General features: G+C 35.8%; 1 protein-coding gene across 1 annotated transcript in view; it reads right to left on the bottom strand.

Moving 5' to 3' along the window:
• Positions 1 to 14,604, bottom strand: part of ASPP (Ankyrin-repeat, SH3-domain, and Proline-rich-region containing Protein) — a 75,647-nt gene that overhangs the window by 27,176 nt on the left and 33,867 nt on the right. The window contains exon 5 of the mRNA XM_089840022.1: positions 10,007 to 10,081. Coding sequence (XP_089696148.1) covers positions 10,007 to 10,081 — 75 coding nt within the window. The remainder of the gene's footprint in view (positions 1 to 10,006; positions 10,082 to 14,604) is intronic.

The raw sequence follows: 14,604 nt of genomic DNA, 5'->3' as shown, positions 1-14,604 counted from the left end.
AATTTAGAACTTCCGCGCGCTGTAACGATTAGGCTTATATAATGTTACGTGAAAAAATCCAGGAAGAGTACAGCCAGATAAACAAATCTAGTAATATATATATATATATCGGTTTCTAAACCCTAAGTGGGTCAAAGGTCACGAAAAAAAAACAGGTTTAAAAACAGCCAGTAAATTTCGCCTTCTAAGAGAAACGTCTAAAATAATATTGAGTAATACAACTCTTGAAATTCAATATCTTGAAAAAAAAGAGGAGGGGGGGGGAGGGTTCCTAAATTTCAATTTATTGAAAACAAGGAGTAACTCAGACTGGCGTCAATGACGTCACGACAAAAAGTAACTGGAGATAGCCGTCGTAAATCATAAATTCTCAGACGACACCGAAAGGAAGTCGCTAGAAACTTGGAAAGTGAAAACTTTTTTTAAGGGGAGATGACCGTATTTTACGATCATACTATTGGGATTTTAAAACGAAAACGACTCTGTAACGTTAGATTCTTGCTTACAGGCTATACTCAAGGACTAGTCCAAACTGCAGGGTTATCGCGCCGCTTTAAAAATGTTTCTTCTTAGACTTCCAAGAAAAGAGGGAGGGCATATACCCTGGAGGAATAAGTAAGGTAATAAGTATAAGTATTGTTGTAATACTAAATTTCTTACGAAATTAAGGTTTGTTCTCGTGACGGGGTGATGGGCAACTCTAAAACCAATATTACTAGCTTCTCGACTCCAGGGGTAGATTGCTACTATCATAAATTCATACGATATGTTCCCATAAGTATGACAGTACCTATACAAGTTCGTAATGCTAGAGACTTACAGCTCGAGCTAGTTCGAGAACGACAAGCGAGAATTGACTACACTCGGTTTTGAAGTCCATCTTCCTATTTAGTCTGCATTACTAAGCCTTGACAACGCCTTACTAGGCGTCACTTTACCTCGAATCTATGACCTACTTCAATCATTTCATAACAAGCTCCAGTTTCTAAGTTACCAGTGACAAACTTATGGCCAACATATCTTATGAACTTAACGCTACTATATATATATACGAAAGCTAGTTTTGAGTACATTTCATATTTACTATTGTCATGTTACTTCTTCCAGCAGAGCTAAGAATGGACTCGGGGGCTATCTAAGACTCTCTTCGGGGGATTTGGGATCAGGCGGTACCATCAATATCTCTTTTGACTAGTCTCGTTCCTTGGATGGCCGGACCTCGCGCGTCGACAACAAAGTTACTTGGGGAAGAAGGTCGCTATCGGATATCCGTTGCTTTCACTGGTTAACCCCTCCCCCATCCCTCCTTGCCCCCCTCCCTCACGCCCTCGAACCCCTCTTCTTGATCTCTTTCAAGAGGATTTTCTTACATCTTATCCGACATTAGATGTCCGCGTTCGTCACAAAATTGATGTAGACATTTTTTTTATAGAGAGAGTATACGTTACTTAAAACTTTTGAAATTTCCTTTTATTTTTATTTATTTATTATCTACAGTTCTGAATGTTGTAGGTCCAAATAAGAGAATTTGGGCTATTTCGTCATTAATGGATTTTTCCTTTATCATTTAAATTTAATTTAAGTTCTGGTTCCTTAAAGTTAATCTATACGGGGGGGCTAAAATGAATGTTTTCAAAACTATAATTACTCGAGCTCTGATTGAGATATGCCCAAGTATTTGGTACAGTCAAAGGCTTAGTACAGACAAGAAGTGATATCTAGTTTATTAGGGAGAAGGTATAAGATGCCTAAGTATTGACACGCGCAATAGTCCCAGTCCCCCTTTCAAAATACAAGGGAGGGGGACGTAAAAAGAGGCCGGGCTATTTCGTTACACTCTCCTCAGTCGGAAAATACCACGTAATTTCCGTTATTCGCGTCGCGCTGACGTGAGTTTTCAAGAACCAATGAGATGCTGGCTGGTTGTAATTTAGAGGCGGCGGGGATTAACTCCGGACCTAATATACGTTTGGACTGGAGATAAAGCTGGAAATGTGGCGAATTTATACCTTCTCCCTAATAAACTAGATATCACTTCTTGGTACAGACTAAATAAGAAGATGGACTACAAAATTAACCGAGTGTAGGGTTTCAATTCTCGCTTGTCGTTCTCGAACAAGCTTTAGTAAGTCTCTAGCATTAGGAAGTATAGGTAGCGTCATACTTATAGCACATATCTTATAAACGTATGCAAGTACTTATATGCATTACTAGATTTATAACATCCTAAAGCTGAATAAAATGCAGTCTACCAAATATATCTCCAAGTCTATCATATATAATAAACTACCCTCTTATTTTGCCCTAGTTTCTTGCCTATTTTCCAAAATGTTTTTTTTTTTCATTTTTTTTCTGAATATATTTTTATAAACGGCGTACAATATTTCCAGGGGCTTCACGGCTTCTCTTTGGCGCGAAGTATTCTAGTATATAAAGCGATATGGGGTTGGGGCAATGATCAATTTCATTAATCCTCCAAGGCGACATCATTCCTAACCCCCTGATAAAGTAATAAAAAAAATGTGGAATATTAAAAAAAGCCCCACAAGTTTTTAAAAGGTCAAACGACTTCTCAACCCCTATATAACAACGCTGAAAAGTGACATTGAATTATTAAATTAATAATGGCTATGATATACGGACATCAGTTGACTTTAAGGAGAGATTAGACTAGAATATAATCAATAAAAACACATACCGTAACCACCAACACAACCACCACCACCACCACTGAATCCTTACTAATCTTATATTAAAATTCAATAGCTAAGCCTAATTCGGGCCTACCTCAAAAAAATATGTAAGATTAAATGTTTCCTACAGTACAAATATAGATTTTAAAATTAATTCGGGCCTAACCCAATCCGCCAAAAATATGCCATAATAAAACAACAGATGATAGAACGTATATCATTGTTAAATATGTCAACTTTGGCCTATTTTTAAAACAAGGCTTAGCAGTTATAAAATTTCCCCTCTCAAATTTGATACAAAATTTAGAATTTAAGCCTAATAAGGCCTAACCCAATCCGCAAAAAGATGCCATACTAAAACAACAGATGATAGAACGTATATCATTGTTAAATATGTCCACTTAAGCCTATTTTTAAAACAAGGCTTAGCAGTTATGAAATTTCCCCTCTCAAATTTGATATAAAATTTTGAATTTAGGGCCTAATCCAATTAGGGGAAAGAAAAAATGGCAAACCATTACATAAACTGCAAATGCACGACACGCGAGTTTAAATAATATTAGGCTTAACAGGTTTATTTAAAAAAGGCTTGGTGAATCCATTTATTCGACTCTGTTATATTAATTTCCGTAAGAGCGTAAAACCAAAACGACCCTGTTGTATTAGGACCGGGGTCAAACTGAAAATTTCAGCTATTTCTACAGACACAAGATTCTAGAGCAGAAGCTATAGCCGTCTCGAGAGAAAACCATCTTGGATAGAAAAAGAAGTCGAGCGTGAAATTTGGTCCTTCATATATATGTAGGAAGAATACCTCACTCTCGTAAGCCTAAACTCGGGCCTAACCCTAAACAAGGTCCGTTCTTCTTTAAATCTCTAGGGTTTCGGTCAGTTACTCGCGTAAAAACGACAAAATATATAGTAGTGACAACCCACGTTACCTTACAACGCGGCCAAAGGCAGGGACTTGCCATTACTCCTTACAGAGTTCGTCTGCTATAAATCAATCGGAAAAAAGCCTTCAAACTCCAATTTGTCTATGAAAATAGAACCAATAAGGTAAAAACGTATAGAGACTAAACTGAAATAGCCTTTGACAGTATTATATCTATTTCAACGAACGAAATATCGCGCGTATTGTCTTGGTTAAGGTTAAACTAAGATTGTCTATATTTAGAAGACATCAATGTTACGGTGATTGTAGTACATACTCTTGGAAGCTAATACCAGAACCGAAATTTCCCTAGGGAAAGGTACCTGGTTAATCTAAGCCAATCACAAGAGAGAACTGGACCTTTTCTTTTCTTTACTAGTGCACCATGGGATTTGATTGCTTAGTATAATTAAAAAGGGGTTTCTTATAACAATGCATGAACCATAGAGGACCAGCAAAGAACAATTCATTTTTTATTTTTATTTATTTTTTTTTTTTTGAGGGGGATCCAAGCTTAATATTTGGATCCCCCTACAGAATTTTTTAAAATTAAAATTAATATAATAACCAAAAGATTATTGGTTCGTTGCACACGACAATAAAATAGAGTTAACCCTCAAGCCTAATTCAAACCAAGGCTTAATGTATTAGAATAAATAAATGCACGAGCTCACGAGAAATAACAATTTAAAAGCACTTTGCTAAGCCTTATTTCTTGAAATGTTTACCTAAGAAACCAACCAAGGCCTAGCTATCATTATTGGAAGTTTCGCTAACCCTAAATGTGATTTTAAAAACGTATGTATCAAAAGAGAAATAGAAACAAATGCCATCAAAAGAAAATACAATAAAAAGCAAATATTGATTTTGATATTACAGATCTGTCTTAAAACTTGGGTATATTATATTAGCACATTGGAACGTATAACAAAATTTGGATGCGTTTTACTTAATATTTTTATTTATGTGCTAATGCTAAGAGATTACTAAATGATAAAAATAATTTAAAATTCAAATTTAATATTTTTTCAATGGCGCCTGTAAAGTAGCTTTGCCCTGAGCATTGGTGTATAGAGTGTGAAACATTTCTACAGGGGCTATGGGAAAATACATTAGGTTTCTAGCCCCTGAAAGTTGGCTTTTCCCATGGTATTAAATTTCATAAAAAAATATAAAAACCATTAATTAAAAAAATATATTAAACAATATATTTCCATATGTCAAGTATACGAATCAATCATCTTATTTCTGTCAGTTACATATGGCACGTTTAATTTGAAGGGCTAGTAACACAAAAATAAATAAAATAAAATTATAACACCCTGACTTTTAAAGGACTTTTGGTTCCCCAGACACTATACTAACCCTGTACTACAACTCCCGTATAAAAGCAAAGAAAAAACTCCAAACAGAAGGTCGGTCCCCCTGAAAAGACTAATGTGGTCCAACCCACCTCCTAAATCCATCATAATTAGACAACAAAAACCGTCCTAATATTTTTTTTCCCCTTCTTTTATATCCATTGAAAGGACACACACAACATAAGAATGGCGGATTTTATGACGTCACGATAACTACTACTGAACACGCCAAATACTCGTTAAAATCAGCGACAAGATAACCTGACACTAACGAGGGAAACGTGAAGCACCTGTCAACTAAAAAAAAAGGTAACTTGGATAAAAATCTAGAGAGAATCTGTTGCTGATGCCTGTATGGTACTTTATTTCTTAGAAACCTTCTATAGTTGAATCACGGACTTTAAAATGCTCAAGAGGACCGGTAAAGGTGTAATTCTGATTCAAGAATAGTGAACTTGAGGGGAATTTAAGTGATTCTTTATCGATTATAAGACCAATCTACATCCAGGAAATACCTCCCAACAATTTTAAAATTCAAATTAGTTTGAGATTTCATTTATAATATGAAACTTGCACCTCCGACCAATCGCGTAACGCTTTGCCTTCGTGTTAACAAAATTCCAATGGCACGCTCCATGTCGAATGCAATTTAGCGCGAAATTTAGAAAACGTACCTTGATGTACTAGAACGCTATCGAACTCCTTGCTGGTGCAGATTTCATTTATTATATGAAACTTGCACCTCCGACCAATCGCGTAACGCTCTGCCTTCGTGTTAACAAAGTTCCAATGGCACGCTCCATGTCGAATGCAATTTAGCGTGAAATTTAGAAAACGTACCTTGATGTACATGTACTAGAAAGCTATGGAACCTTTCAGTTATTATCATGAGTGAATAATATGTTAGCTCCCTATAAGTTACTCAGGCTCCATAGGCGTAATGTATCCAGCGATTTCTTCTCATTTCGCCCGCGCGAGGAAAAATCCGAATGTTGCGCTCTCTCTTGTCGACAAAAAAATCCCGCTCGTACGGCTTCTCGACCTCGAGTCGCCGGCTGCTTTTTCACCAAGGGAGTGTTGTTTTAGTCGTGAATGTTTATGTTTTAACAATTTAACATTAAATCATGGCGTTTGTGTCAGTACTGAGACAAAAAAATGCAGGAACTCAATGCAATTTACCGATATTGATTAAGAATGCTAAAGATAAGAGTTGTTATTGTGACTGGAAACCAGAAAATTATACAACTGAGCTAAATCCAATCCACTGATCTCTTCACTGTTTTTTTTAACCGAGGCTACTGAGCGAAATATTCGGCAGCTTAAATAGCTCCGATATCATTGGCTAGCTTCCACTACACGCGCTTCCGGGGAAAAACCGGAAAGAAGAGTAAATAAGATTTTCGTTCACGTGGCGGCCGCAGAGCGTCGCATATAATTGGGAAGCCGGCGGCGCGGGAGAAAACGCTGGAGTATAAAAATGAATTGCCTGAGTAACTTATAGGGAGCTAACATATTATTAACTCATGTTATTATATATTTCTTAGTATTGTAAGCGCAAAGTCAGTTTTCCCATCCTCTACATAGGAGATATAAGATCCATGATTGAATCAATGCGCCAATATAGCGTGGACCTTTTAAAAGTTTGAACACATTTTTGACATTTGGGAAGTACATTGATAAACACAGAGATGCACTCAGGTATTTTATCGACAGAAAGGTATATTATGATATATAATAAATAATGTAACAACAATAAGTACGAGACTAAAGTAGATACGATAAGGGACGAACGTGGTTTTAGATATGAATTCCGTAAATAATAACCCATCTTGATAAATAATTTTGTTTTGCCAAAAAAAAAATAATAAACTAGCTCTAGTATATAGTAGTAAGCAACCATTGGAGAGTGAATTGAAGAAGCAATAGGAAATAAGCAGCAAAAGGGGTAATAATATCGGATTGTTCTAAAGTTGCCCGAAACTAGCTTAAGCCCATAACCCGTTTTTAAACCAAAAAACACTAAAATGGAAAGGAACAAACTTTCCGTAAGTAATGTACCATACACAAATATTTACAGGGTGTTTCTGATAAGTCTGCCATAAATTAAGGGGGATGTTCTTTGGGAAATCAATTTTGAGTCGAAAATGTAACTTCTATCTTCATTTTGTTTGCCCTAAGGGACACTGTTTTCGAGATAAGATTGGATGGAGTATTTTACGGATGACCCCTTAAATTTAATTAAGAAAATAGTTTAATTAAGGGACCATCCCTAAAACACTATCAAATCATAACTCGAAAACATTGTCCCCTAGGACAATCAAAATGAAGATAGAAGTTATACATTTTCGACTCAAAATCGTGCACCCCTAAGAACATTCCCCTTAATTTATGGATGCAGACTTATCAGAAACACCCTGTATATACTGATAACTTCTACCTGAGAGTTAATATACTTTTAAAACACGAAGACTATTTCAGGAATGAAAGAAAAAAAAATAGAGAAGAGAGAAGAGAAATAAAAATAAAAAAAAACTATATGGTATTGTAACGATACAATTACGCCGATTACATCGATTTCTTCGAGCGTTATACTTAAAGCATCCAAGTTTTATTTTTATACCGTATATCCTTGCAACTATAGTATCCAGGGGTCCCTAGCCCAGGGTCTGAAGTATTTCCAACAACTTTGTGTTGGAGGATTTCTCGTAACGCTGGAACGAACTAAAACTAAAAAGCAATTAGATTGGTCGAACTACGCGTGGTCATGAAAACCGACAGTGCTACAAAAGAACCTTTTATTTTTTTTTTCTATCTTTCTCTAGAGACAGAGTGAGAGAGAGAGAGAGAGAGTAGAAAGGACACACACAGAGAGAGAAAGCTGTTTTCCGTCTACTTGCTTGGAAAACTTTTGTCGCTTTAAGAAATTGGTTTTTATTTCGGAAGAAAAAACATTTATAAATCTCTGAGATACCTATCACGTGATACGTTTCTTATCACTTGTTATAGGGAGACTCTACGGAAGGAGTCCGTAAAAAGTTCTTTCGCGCATCTACTTCGGCGCAGAATGTGACGTGTTAGAAAAGTATACAAAGTCTGGCATAAATTAAAGGGGATGTTCTTTGGGTGCATGATTTTGAGTCGAAAATGTAACGTTCATCTCCATTTTGTTTGCCACAAGGGCCACTGTTTTCGAGTTATGATTTTAACAGTGTTTTAGGGATGACCCCTTAATTAAATTAGAAGTAGTTGTCTTTCAGTTTCATAATTAAAATTAAGGGGTCATCCCTAAAATCTTAGCTCTAAAACTGTGTCCCTTGTGGCAAAATGGAGATAGAAGTTACATTTTTGACTCAAAAATCAAAATCGATTTCCCAAAGAATATCCCCCTTAATTTATGGATGCAGACTTATAAGAAACACCCCTTATAAGGGACTTGGAATTATAAACACGATATACTCATGCGCAGAACGATGCGCGTAAGGGTAGGGTTAACAATAACGGTAGAGGCACCCTTTTGGCTTCTACCCTTGAAGGGTTGATAAAAAGGCTATAGTTTGATAAATCTATACCTTTCATAATCAAATTTTTCACTTGGCAGCGCGTGCCGAAATGGTCTAACTTTGCTCACGCGCTACTCTAACAAAGGGTAATTAATCATTTCAAATCGTTCCTGTCAAATTTCTCAATCGTTAAGCCTTTGTATTACGTCATTTTACACTGCCTGTCAACTAATTTGTAAACAGTCAAAAAGTTTAAAGTACTATATAGCTCTGATAAGAAAAATATAGACATGGCAAAAATTTCGAATTAAGGGTTGAAATATTTCGAAAAAAAAAAATATAATTTTTCTAAGAGTTATTACTCATTTTTGGACCGTTAGGGCTAGCCTTTTTTCTTTTATTTCTTTTTCAGATAAAAATATGGGTAAGGTAAGGTTTTCCTTACAACAAAGCCTTGTCAAGTAGAACTTAACGGTCGCTCTTTGTTATGTGGCTTTTTATAAGAATAATTAGGGACCCTCGAGAATTATTTAAAAAAGAAGGGAGTAATAAAAAAAAAATTTTTTATCGAAAAATTGGTTCAAAGTGCAGGTTTTTTTAAGCGAATAGATTTAAGTCGTTCATTGCAACTTCAAGAATCATTTGAAAGTTAAATCATTACCGGAGATTTATAATTTGAAGTGATAAAAAAATCTTAGAAAGTTTTAAGAAAAAAGAATTATTGATTTTGTTTTTTTCAATAGTGAAATTACCATTATCGAAAGAATATTATCTTGTCAAGAAACAACGCGGTGGAAGGCGGGAAAATAAGAGGAGATATTTCATACTACCCACCTTTATTCGTATTGGTTCAATATAAGTAGGTAATCTCCAAAAACGACAGCTCGCCCGGTAAAGAATTTTAAACTCATTATTTCTTCGCGCCAAGGCCCGATTTGGGATTCAACAATTATTTCGGTCCGATGTAGGCTTAGTATTTCATACCTACTATAGCTAGAATGCGGAAGAACATTCCTTTAGGCTGTTCAACAACGCTAAGCCTAATTTACAAAATTGGATAGTTTAAACGGGGGAATTCAATGCCCGAGGAGATAATGATTGGCTAATACAGTATCATTAGACTGAACGGAAGAGAAGATCCTTAATAACCCTTGTTTCCAATCCCGCCGAGAATTTTGGCTAGTTTTAACTCCCTATGTTTGATCATTGACTATCCATTAAGAGACCTAACTCTCCATCGATATGTCTATACATACATAATGAATGAAGTAATGATACTGAAGGCGGGCTAAAGGTTACGCGCGCTTTTTTCTCTCGCGGAAAGCATTTTATAGTTAAGCCTAAATTTAAAACTTCTTCAAATTAGGCCTAACAATCTCGTGTTTCCTCCACGAAAGTGTTAAGGCAATTTTCGATTACACTGTTATGTCCCGTTCAGTTTCATAAATTCAATCTTAGTAATACCTCCTAATATTGCGCGCATTCTTATTCTAAAATACTTAAATATTAAAGACTTACTTTAAGCCGATCTTGAAGTCGTTTTTCCAGCAGTTTCTTTCCATTTTTAATCTTACAATTTGACCCTTTTTTATCCTGTAAAAGATAAAAAAACCGCATTTGTTACGAGGCTTTTAAGGCATGAAAAGAGGATTAGGCTTAACTATTAATGAAGCAAAACCAATTTAAAACATTTGTGACAAAGGCTTCACGCTAGTTTTTGACAGTACATTTAATCATCGTATATAAGGAGTGGTTGAAATGATTCGGGACTATAGTTTGGACTGTAAATTACACCATTTTATATTATTAAGAGAAAATCTATGAACTCGAATCCCAAATATTTAATAAAGGGAAGAAGCGGGGCAAATATTTCCTAGAATGGTATCCCTCTTAAATTCGGAGTTCTGATATACTTCAAAAGTGGTTAATGAAAAAAATAAAAAATGATTGCAAATGCAAAATTGAACTGATACCGAATACAGACGTCAAGTTTGCCCCCCCCCAATAAATAAACGCTGTAATACGCTAAGCCTAATTTGAAGAGATTTTCAAGTCGATTTAATCTGGAACGTGCTTTGGGAAAACCTATTTCATTTAATAAGGAATCTAAGAGGGGCTCTTCCAGAGAAATAGAGAGAGAAGAGAGAGAGAGAGAGAGAGAGAGAGAGAGAGAGAGAGTGAGAGAGAGCGAGAGTGAGAGAGAGCGAGAGCGAGAGAGAGAGAGTGAGCGAGAGAGAGAGAGAGAGAGAGAGAGAGAGAGAGAGAGAGAGAGAGAAGAGATCCAAGCTAGATTCTAAAAGATCAATTTTTCGAAACGTGCCGAATCTAGGCAGAGAATTAGAGCGATGGGGCATCGCGGTTCTTTCTCCTTGAAGGGGTTTTTGGGGTATAAAACACGGAAGCTAAGAGCCCCGGGTTTATTTTTGATTGCCCTAGATTATGCCTTTAAGATCGAATCATACATTCACGCGAGGTATGTTTGTTTTCTCACGAAAAAGGCTTAGTTAGCATCTTTTTTAAAAAAATTACTATCTTAAAATAGGCTTAAGGTCTATATTTTGAAACGCAGAACTAGGTCATTACTAAACGCGCTGTAGTTTTATACATATTGAAACAAAGTATATTTAAAATAAATGATAAAAAAATAACTAACTAACGTATAGGGAGGGTATCCCAAACTTTTCAAAAGAGAAATATATAGATCTTTTGAAAATCAGGGGTAAACACATCAGCTTCAATGGGGATAGATTGCGGGTTTTTTTTTATAAGAGTTATTCTGTCTTTGGGGGACTGAGATTCTGTTTATTTTTTTGTTTTTAAACTAGTTCATTCAACGGGCCCAAAAAAAATAAAAAAACTCCCTGTAGTGTAAGTAACATAACAAAATGAAGTGAACCCAACGTTAAAAATTAAAGTGTTTATTCATTCATTTCAGAGTAAAATTATTTCCTCCAACAACCCACCCAACTTGTTAACTAATTTTGTTGACAATCAAAACTATGCCTAGTTATGTTATAAAGTAGTGCAATCAACCCATGAAGGGTGAGCTGCAGAACCAATAGGTAAAAACACCCAAGGAGCTAGAAATATCACAGGGTTTTAACAAGGATGGTGCTAAATCTGAGAGAAATAGGTGCGCTAACTGTGGAACGACTCAGGTTGGGTGGGACGCCAAAAAATGGGAGAGGAATAGTCGGACTCAATTGTAATTGGCTCGACTGTAGCCCTTCTTGACCAATTACAGTTGAGTCCGAGTATTCCTCCCCCATTTTTGGCGTCCCACCCAACCTCAGTCGTTCCACAGTTAGCACGCATGCCTATTTATCTCAAATTTCTCACCCTTCCCTGAGAATCCTCCTTGGTTTTAAGGACTTTGAAAGGAACAAACTTGCCCCTATCATGAGAAGAAACCTTAATTTAGAGTTACTTCAACGGTAAATGCTTATCATACTTATTGTAACGACTCTACTTACGCTATAGGCTAGAGAGTGTAAAATATAAAAAACAACTAAATTGGATGCTTCATTCAATGAAGAAGAAGACGATGAAGAAGAGAAAGACCAAGGCTTAAAAAGAAAATAAAAAATTGGGGGCTCCTATTGTTTGGTATATAGCCCCTCTATACGCCATGGATAATAAAAAAGTTCAAAACCCCCCACGGAACTATGGGTAAAGAGAAGAGGGGGGGCGAAGGGATAGCAGTGGAGATGAGAAACTTTTGTAGCTGATTACCGAGATTTCTGGATCAATCACCGATGTCCCCTTCGCCTCTTTGATTAAATCCTTCTGGTTTTATCGAACCAACGACCAAGTGCAATTCTCAACGCGCCTGGCTACCCATACCATACAACTACTACTACTTTCTACCAGATGTTTACTACTATATACAAAATATAGGATATTCTTTTTTTTATTTTTCCTGTTTTATTGGATTTTACAGCCTGACTAAAACGTTTCTTTTAAACGTGATATAGGGCTATTTTTGGGTTAAACTATCTGTAAAAAAAAAAGAAGAAATCTATCAAACTTCGAAAGGAAATTTTGAAGGAGAAACTTGGGAAATTAGGAAAAATGTTTAATTCAACTGGATGTTTATGTAGGAGAGAGAGGGAGGGAGAGGAAGAGAGAGAGAAAGAGAGAGAGAGAAAGAGAGGGAGAGAGAGGAAGAGAGAGGAAGAGAGAGAAAGAGAGAGATATTTAATTTTTTTCGAGAAAACACACTATTTTGGCGGGAAAACTAAATAGACTTTCCTTGGAAACGAAAACAATTTAAAAAGGAGCAGCACGTGATTTATGAAGCAGACGATAGTTATAATAAAAATAAAAATAAAGAGCCTGTCCCACGCATCCTTTTGTGAAGCTTGAGATGGAAAGAAATAAGTCACTAAGTCAGGTCGTATAACTAATAGAAGGGACTAATTCCCATCAATCAGAAGATGCTAGACGAGAGAATAAGGACCGTAAAAATACCCCCACAGAGATAAAACGTCACCCTTAAGCCGGTAGGAGAGAGGACCCATAAAAAGCGCGGGAAAAAAAATATAATAATAAGGCCAGTAGTGCTTTATGGCGCGCGCGACACTGTAATAGCCATGAAACTAGGCCTAATATAGTACTATTCAACCCTCTAAGAAGCGTAGAAATTGAAGGAAAAAGAGACCATCCCGGTTATATATGGAAGGTAACCCATTTAAAGTTAAATTGTTTTAAATAACCAAGAAAGAATTTAAAACTACTTAGATGGAAAGATACCATACAGGGGTTTTCATGTCCCTGTTAATCCTATTGCCCCTGTAGAAATGTTTAACCCGCAATGAATGAATGAATCTTTATTTGCCTTCTTAGTAGATCCCTTTTGAAACAGGGAGGAGCCACTACTGGCTCGCAAGCTATTGGTACATACTTTTTTTTTTTTTTTTTTTTTTTAGCAATACACCAATGTTCAGGGACAAGCTACAACAAAGGGGCAATAAAAATCAAAAATAATTTAGAACTACTTAGAGGGAAAGATACCATACAGGGGTTTTCATCTCCCTGTTAATCCTATTGCCCCTGTAGAAATGTTTAACCCGCTGGTGTTCAAGGATAAGTTACAATACAGGGGCATATGAAAAATAAATTTAATTTCTTTTCAAAGTAAATTTAATAAATCAATTTCAAAACCGAACTTAAAAATTTATCAATATTGTATTTAAGCCGTTGCTTTCTTTCCAAAAATGTACGAAAAACCAATTTATTTTTTGTAACTTTTAGAGAAAAAAACCTTTGGAAAAGAAGATACCTATTTCATTTTTAAATAAAATATATTTATCGAATTTTCCTGGAACCGTTATTGCAAATTTAGTAAAGTTATCTTAATACATTAATAACTTAAATATAATATTAATAAACGTAGTAGTAGTGCCCGGTATGATATTTGCAAAGTACCCAAAATATTCCTGACGGGTTCTTTTACTACCAAACTTTAAATATAATCGATAAAAGCAAAATATTGAAAAACAGGTCCCAAAAGTCTTTCATCCTTAAAACTTTGCGCAGACCTCGTAAAATACTTATCTCCAGTTTTCCCGCCTTATTTTATGGTTTTCTCCGCGTGTACATAAAAATAAATTTCTTCTTTTCCACGCATCGGTTTCAGTCGCCAGAGTTTAATCATAAAATAAACTTTTATACGTTAAAAGCGTTACGGTACAAGGCTTAGCGAAGGAAAAAAAAAAAACTAAAAACAAAGGCTTAAGTAAGAGGGATAGAAAAATATATTAGAAAACACGTGACTCTAGAACGAATAACAGGTGAGAGCATGCAGCACGCGGCGCTACAAAATAAAAACCATCAAAATGACATTAGCGAATTAGATTATATAATGAAGGTTCGCAGTGGTATATATACGTCGTCGAGGGGAAAAAATTATAATAATTAGTACGGTTAGGGCATGGGTGTGGCACGTAATGTATTTTTTCTAAAGATCTATATACATTCAAGGGCGAGTAAATGTCACTACTCTTATAAATTACAATTTTAGAAAAGGGTTTTATAGGACCGAAGTGTGGTAAAAGTTCTACGGTCGATTTTGAGTCGAAAATATTCATTCGCCCCAAGTTATGATTTACAGTATT

The sequence above is a fragment of the Phalangium opilio genome, unplaced genomic scaffold, assembly GCF_054372755.1.
Source record: "Phalangium opilio isolate 3A_F unplaced genomic scaffold, DU_Popi_V2 ptg000048l_1, whole genome shotgun sequence".
Classification (NCBI taxonomy): Eukaryota; Metazoa; Arthropoda; class Arachnida; order Opiliones; family Phalangiidae; genus Phalangium; species Phalangium opilio.
This window is presented reverse-complemented; position numbering and strand designations above follow the sequence as displayed.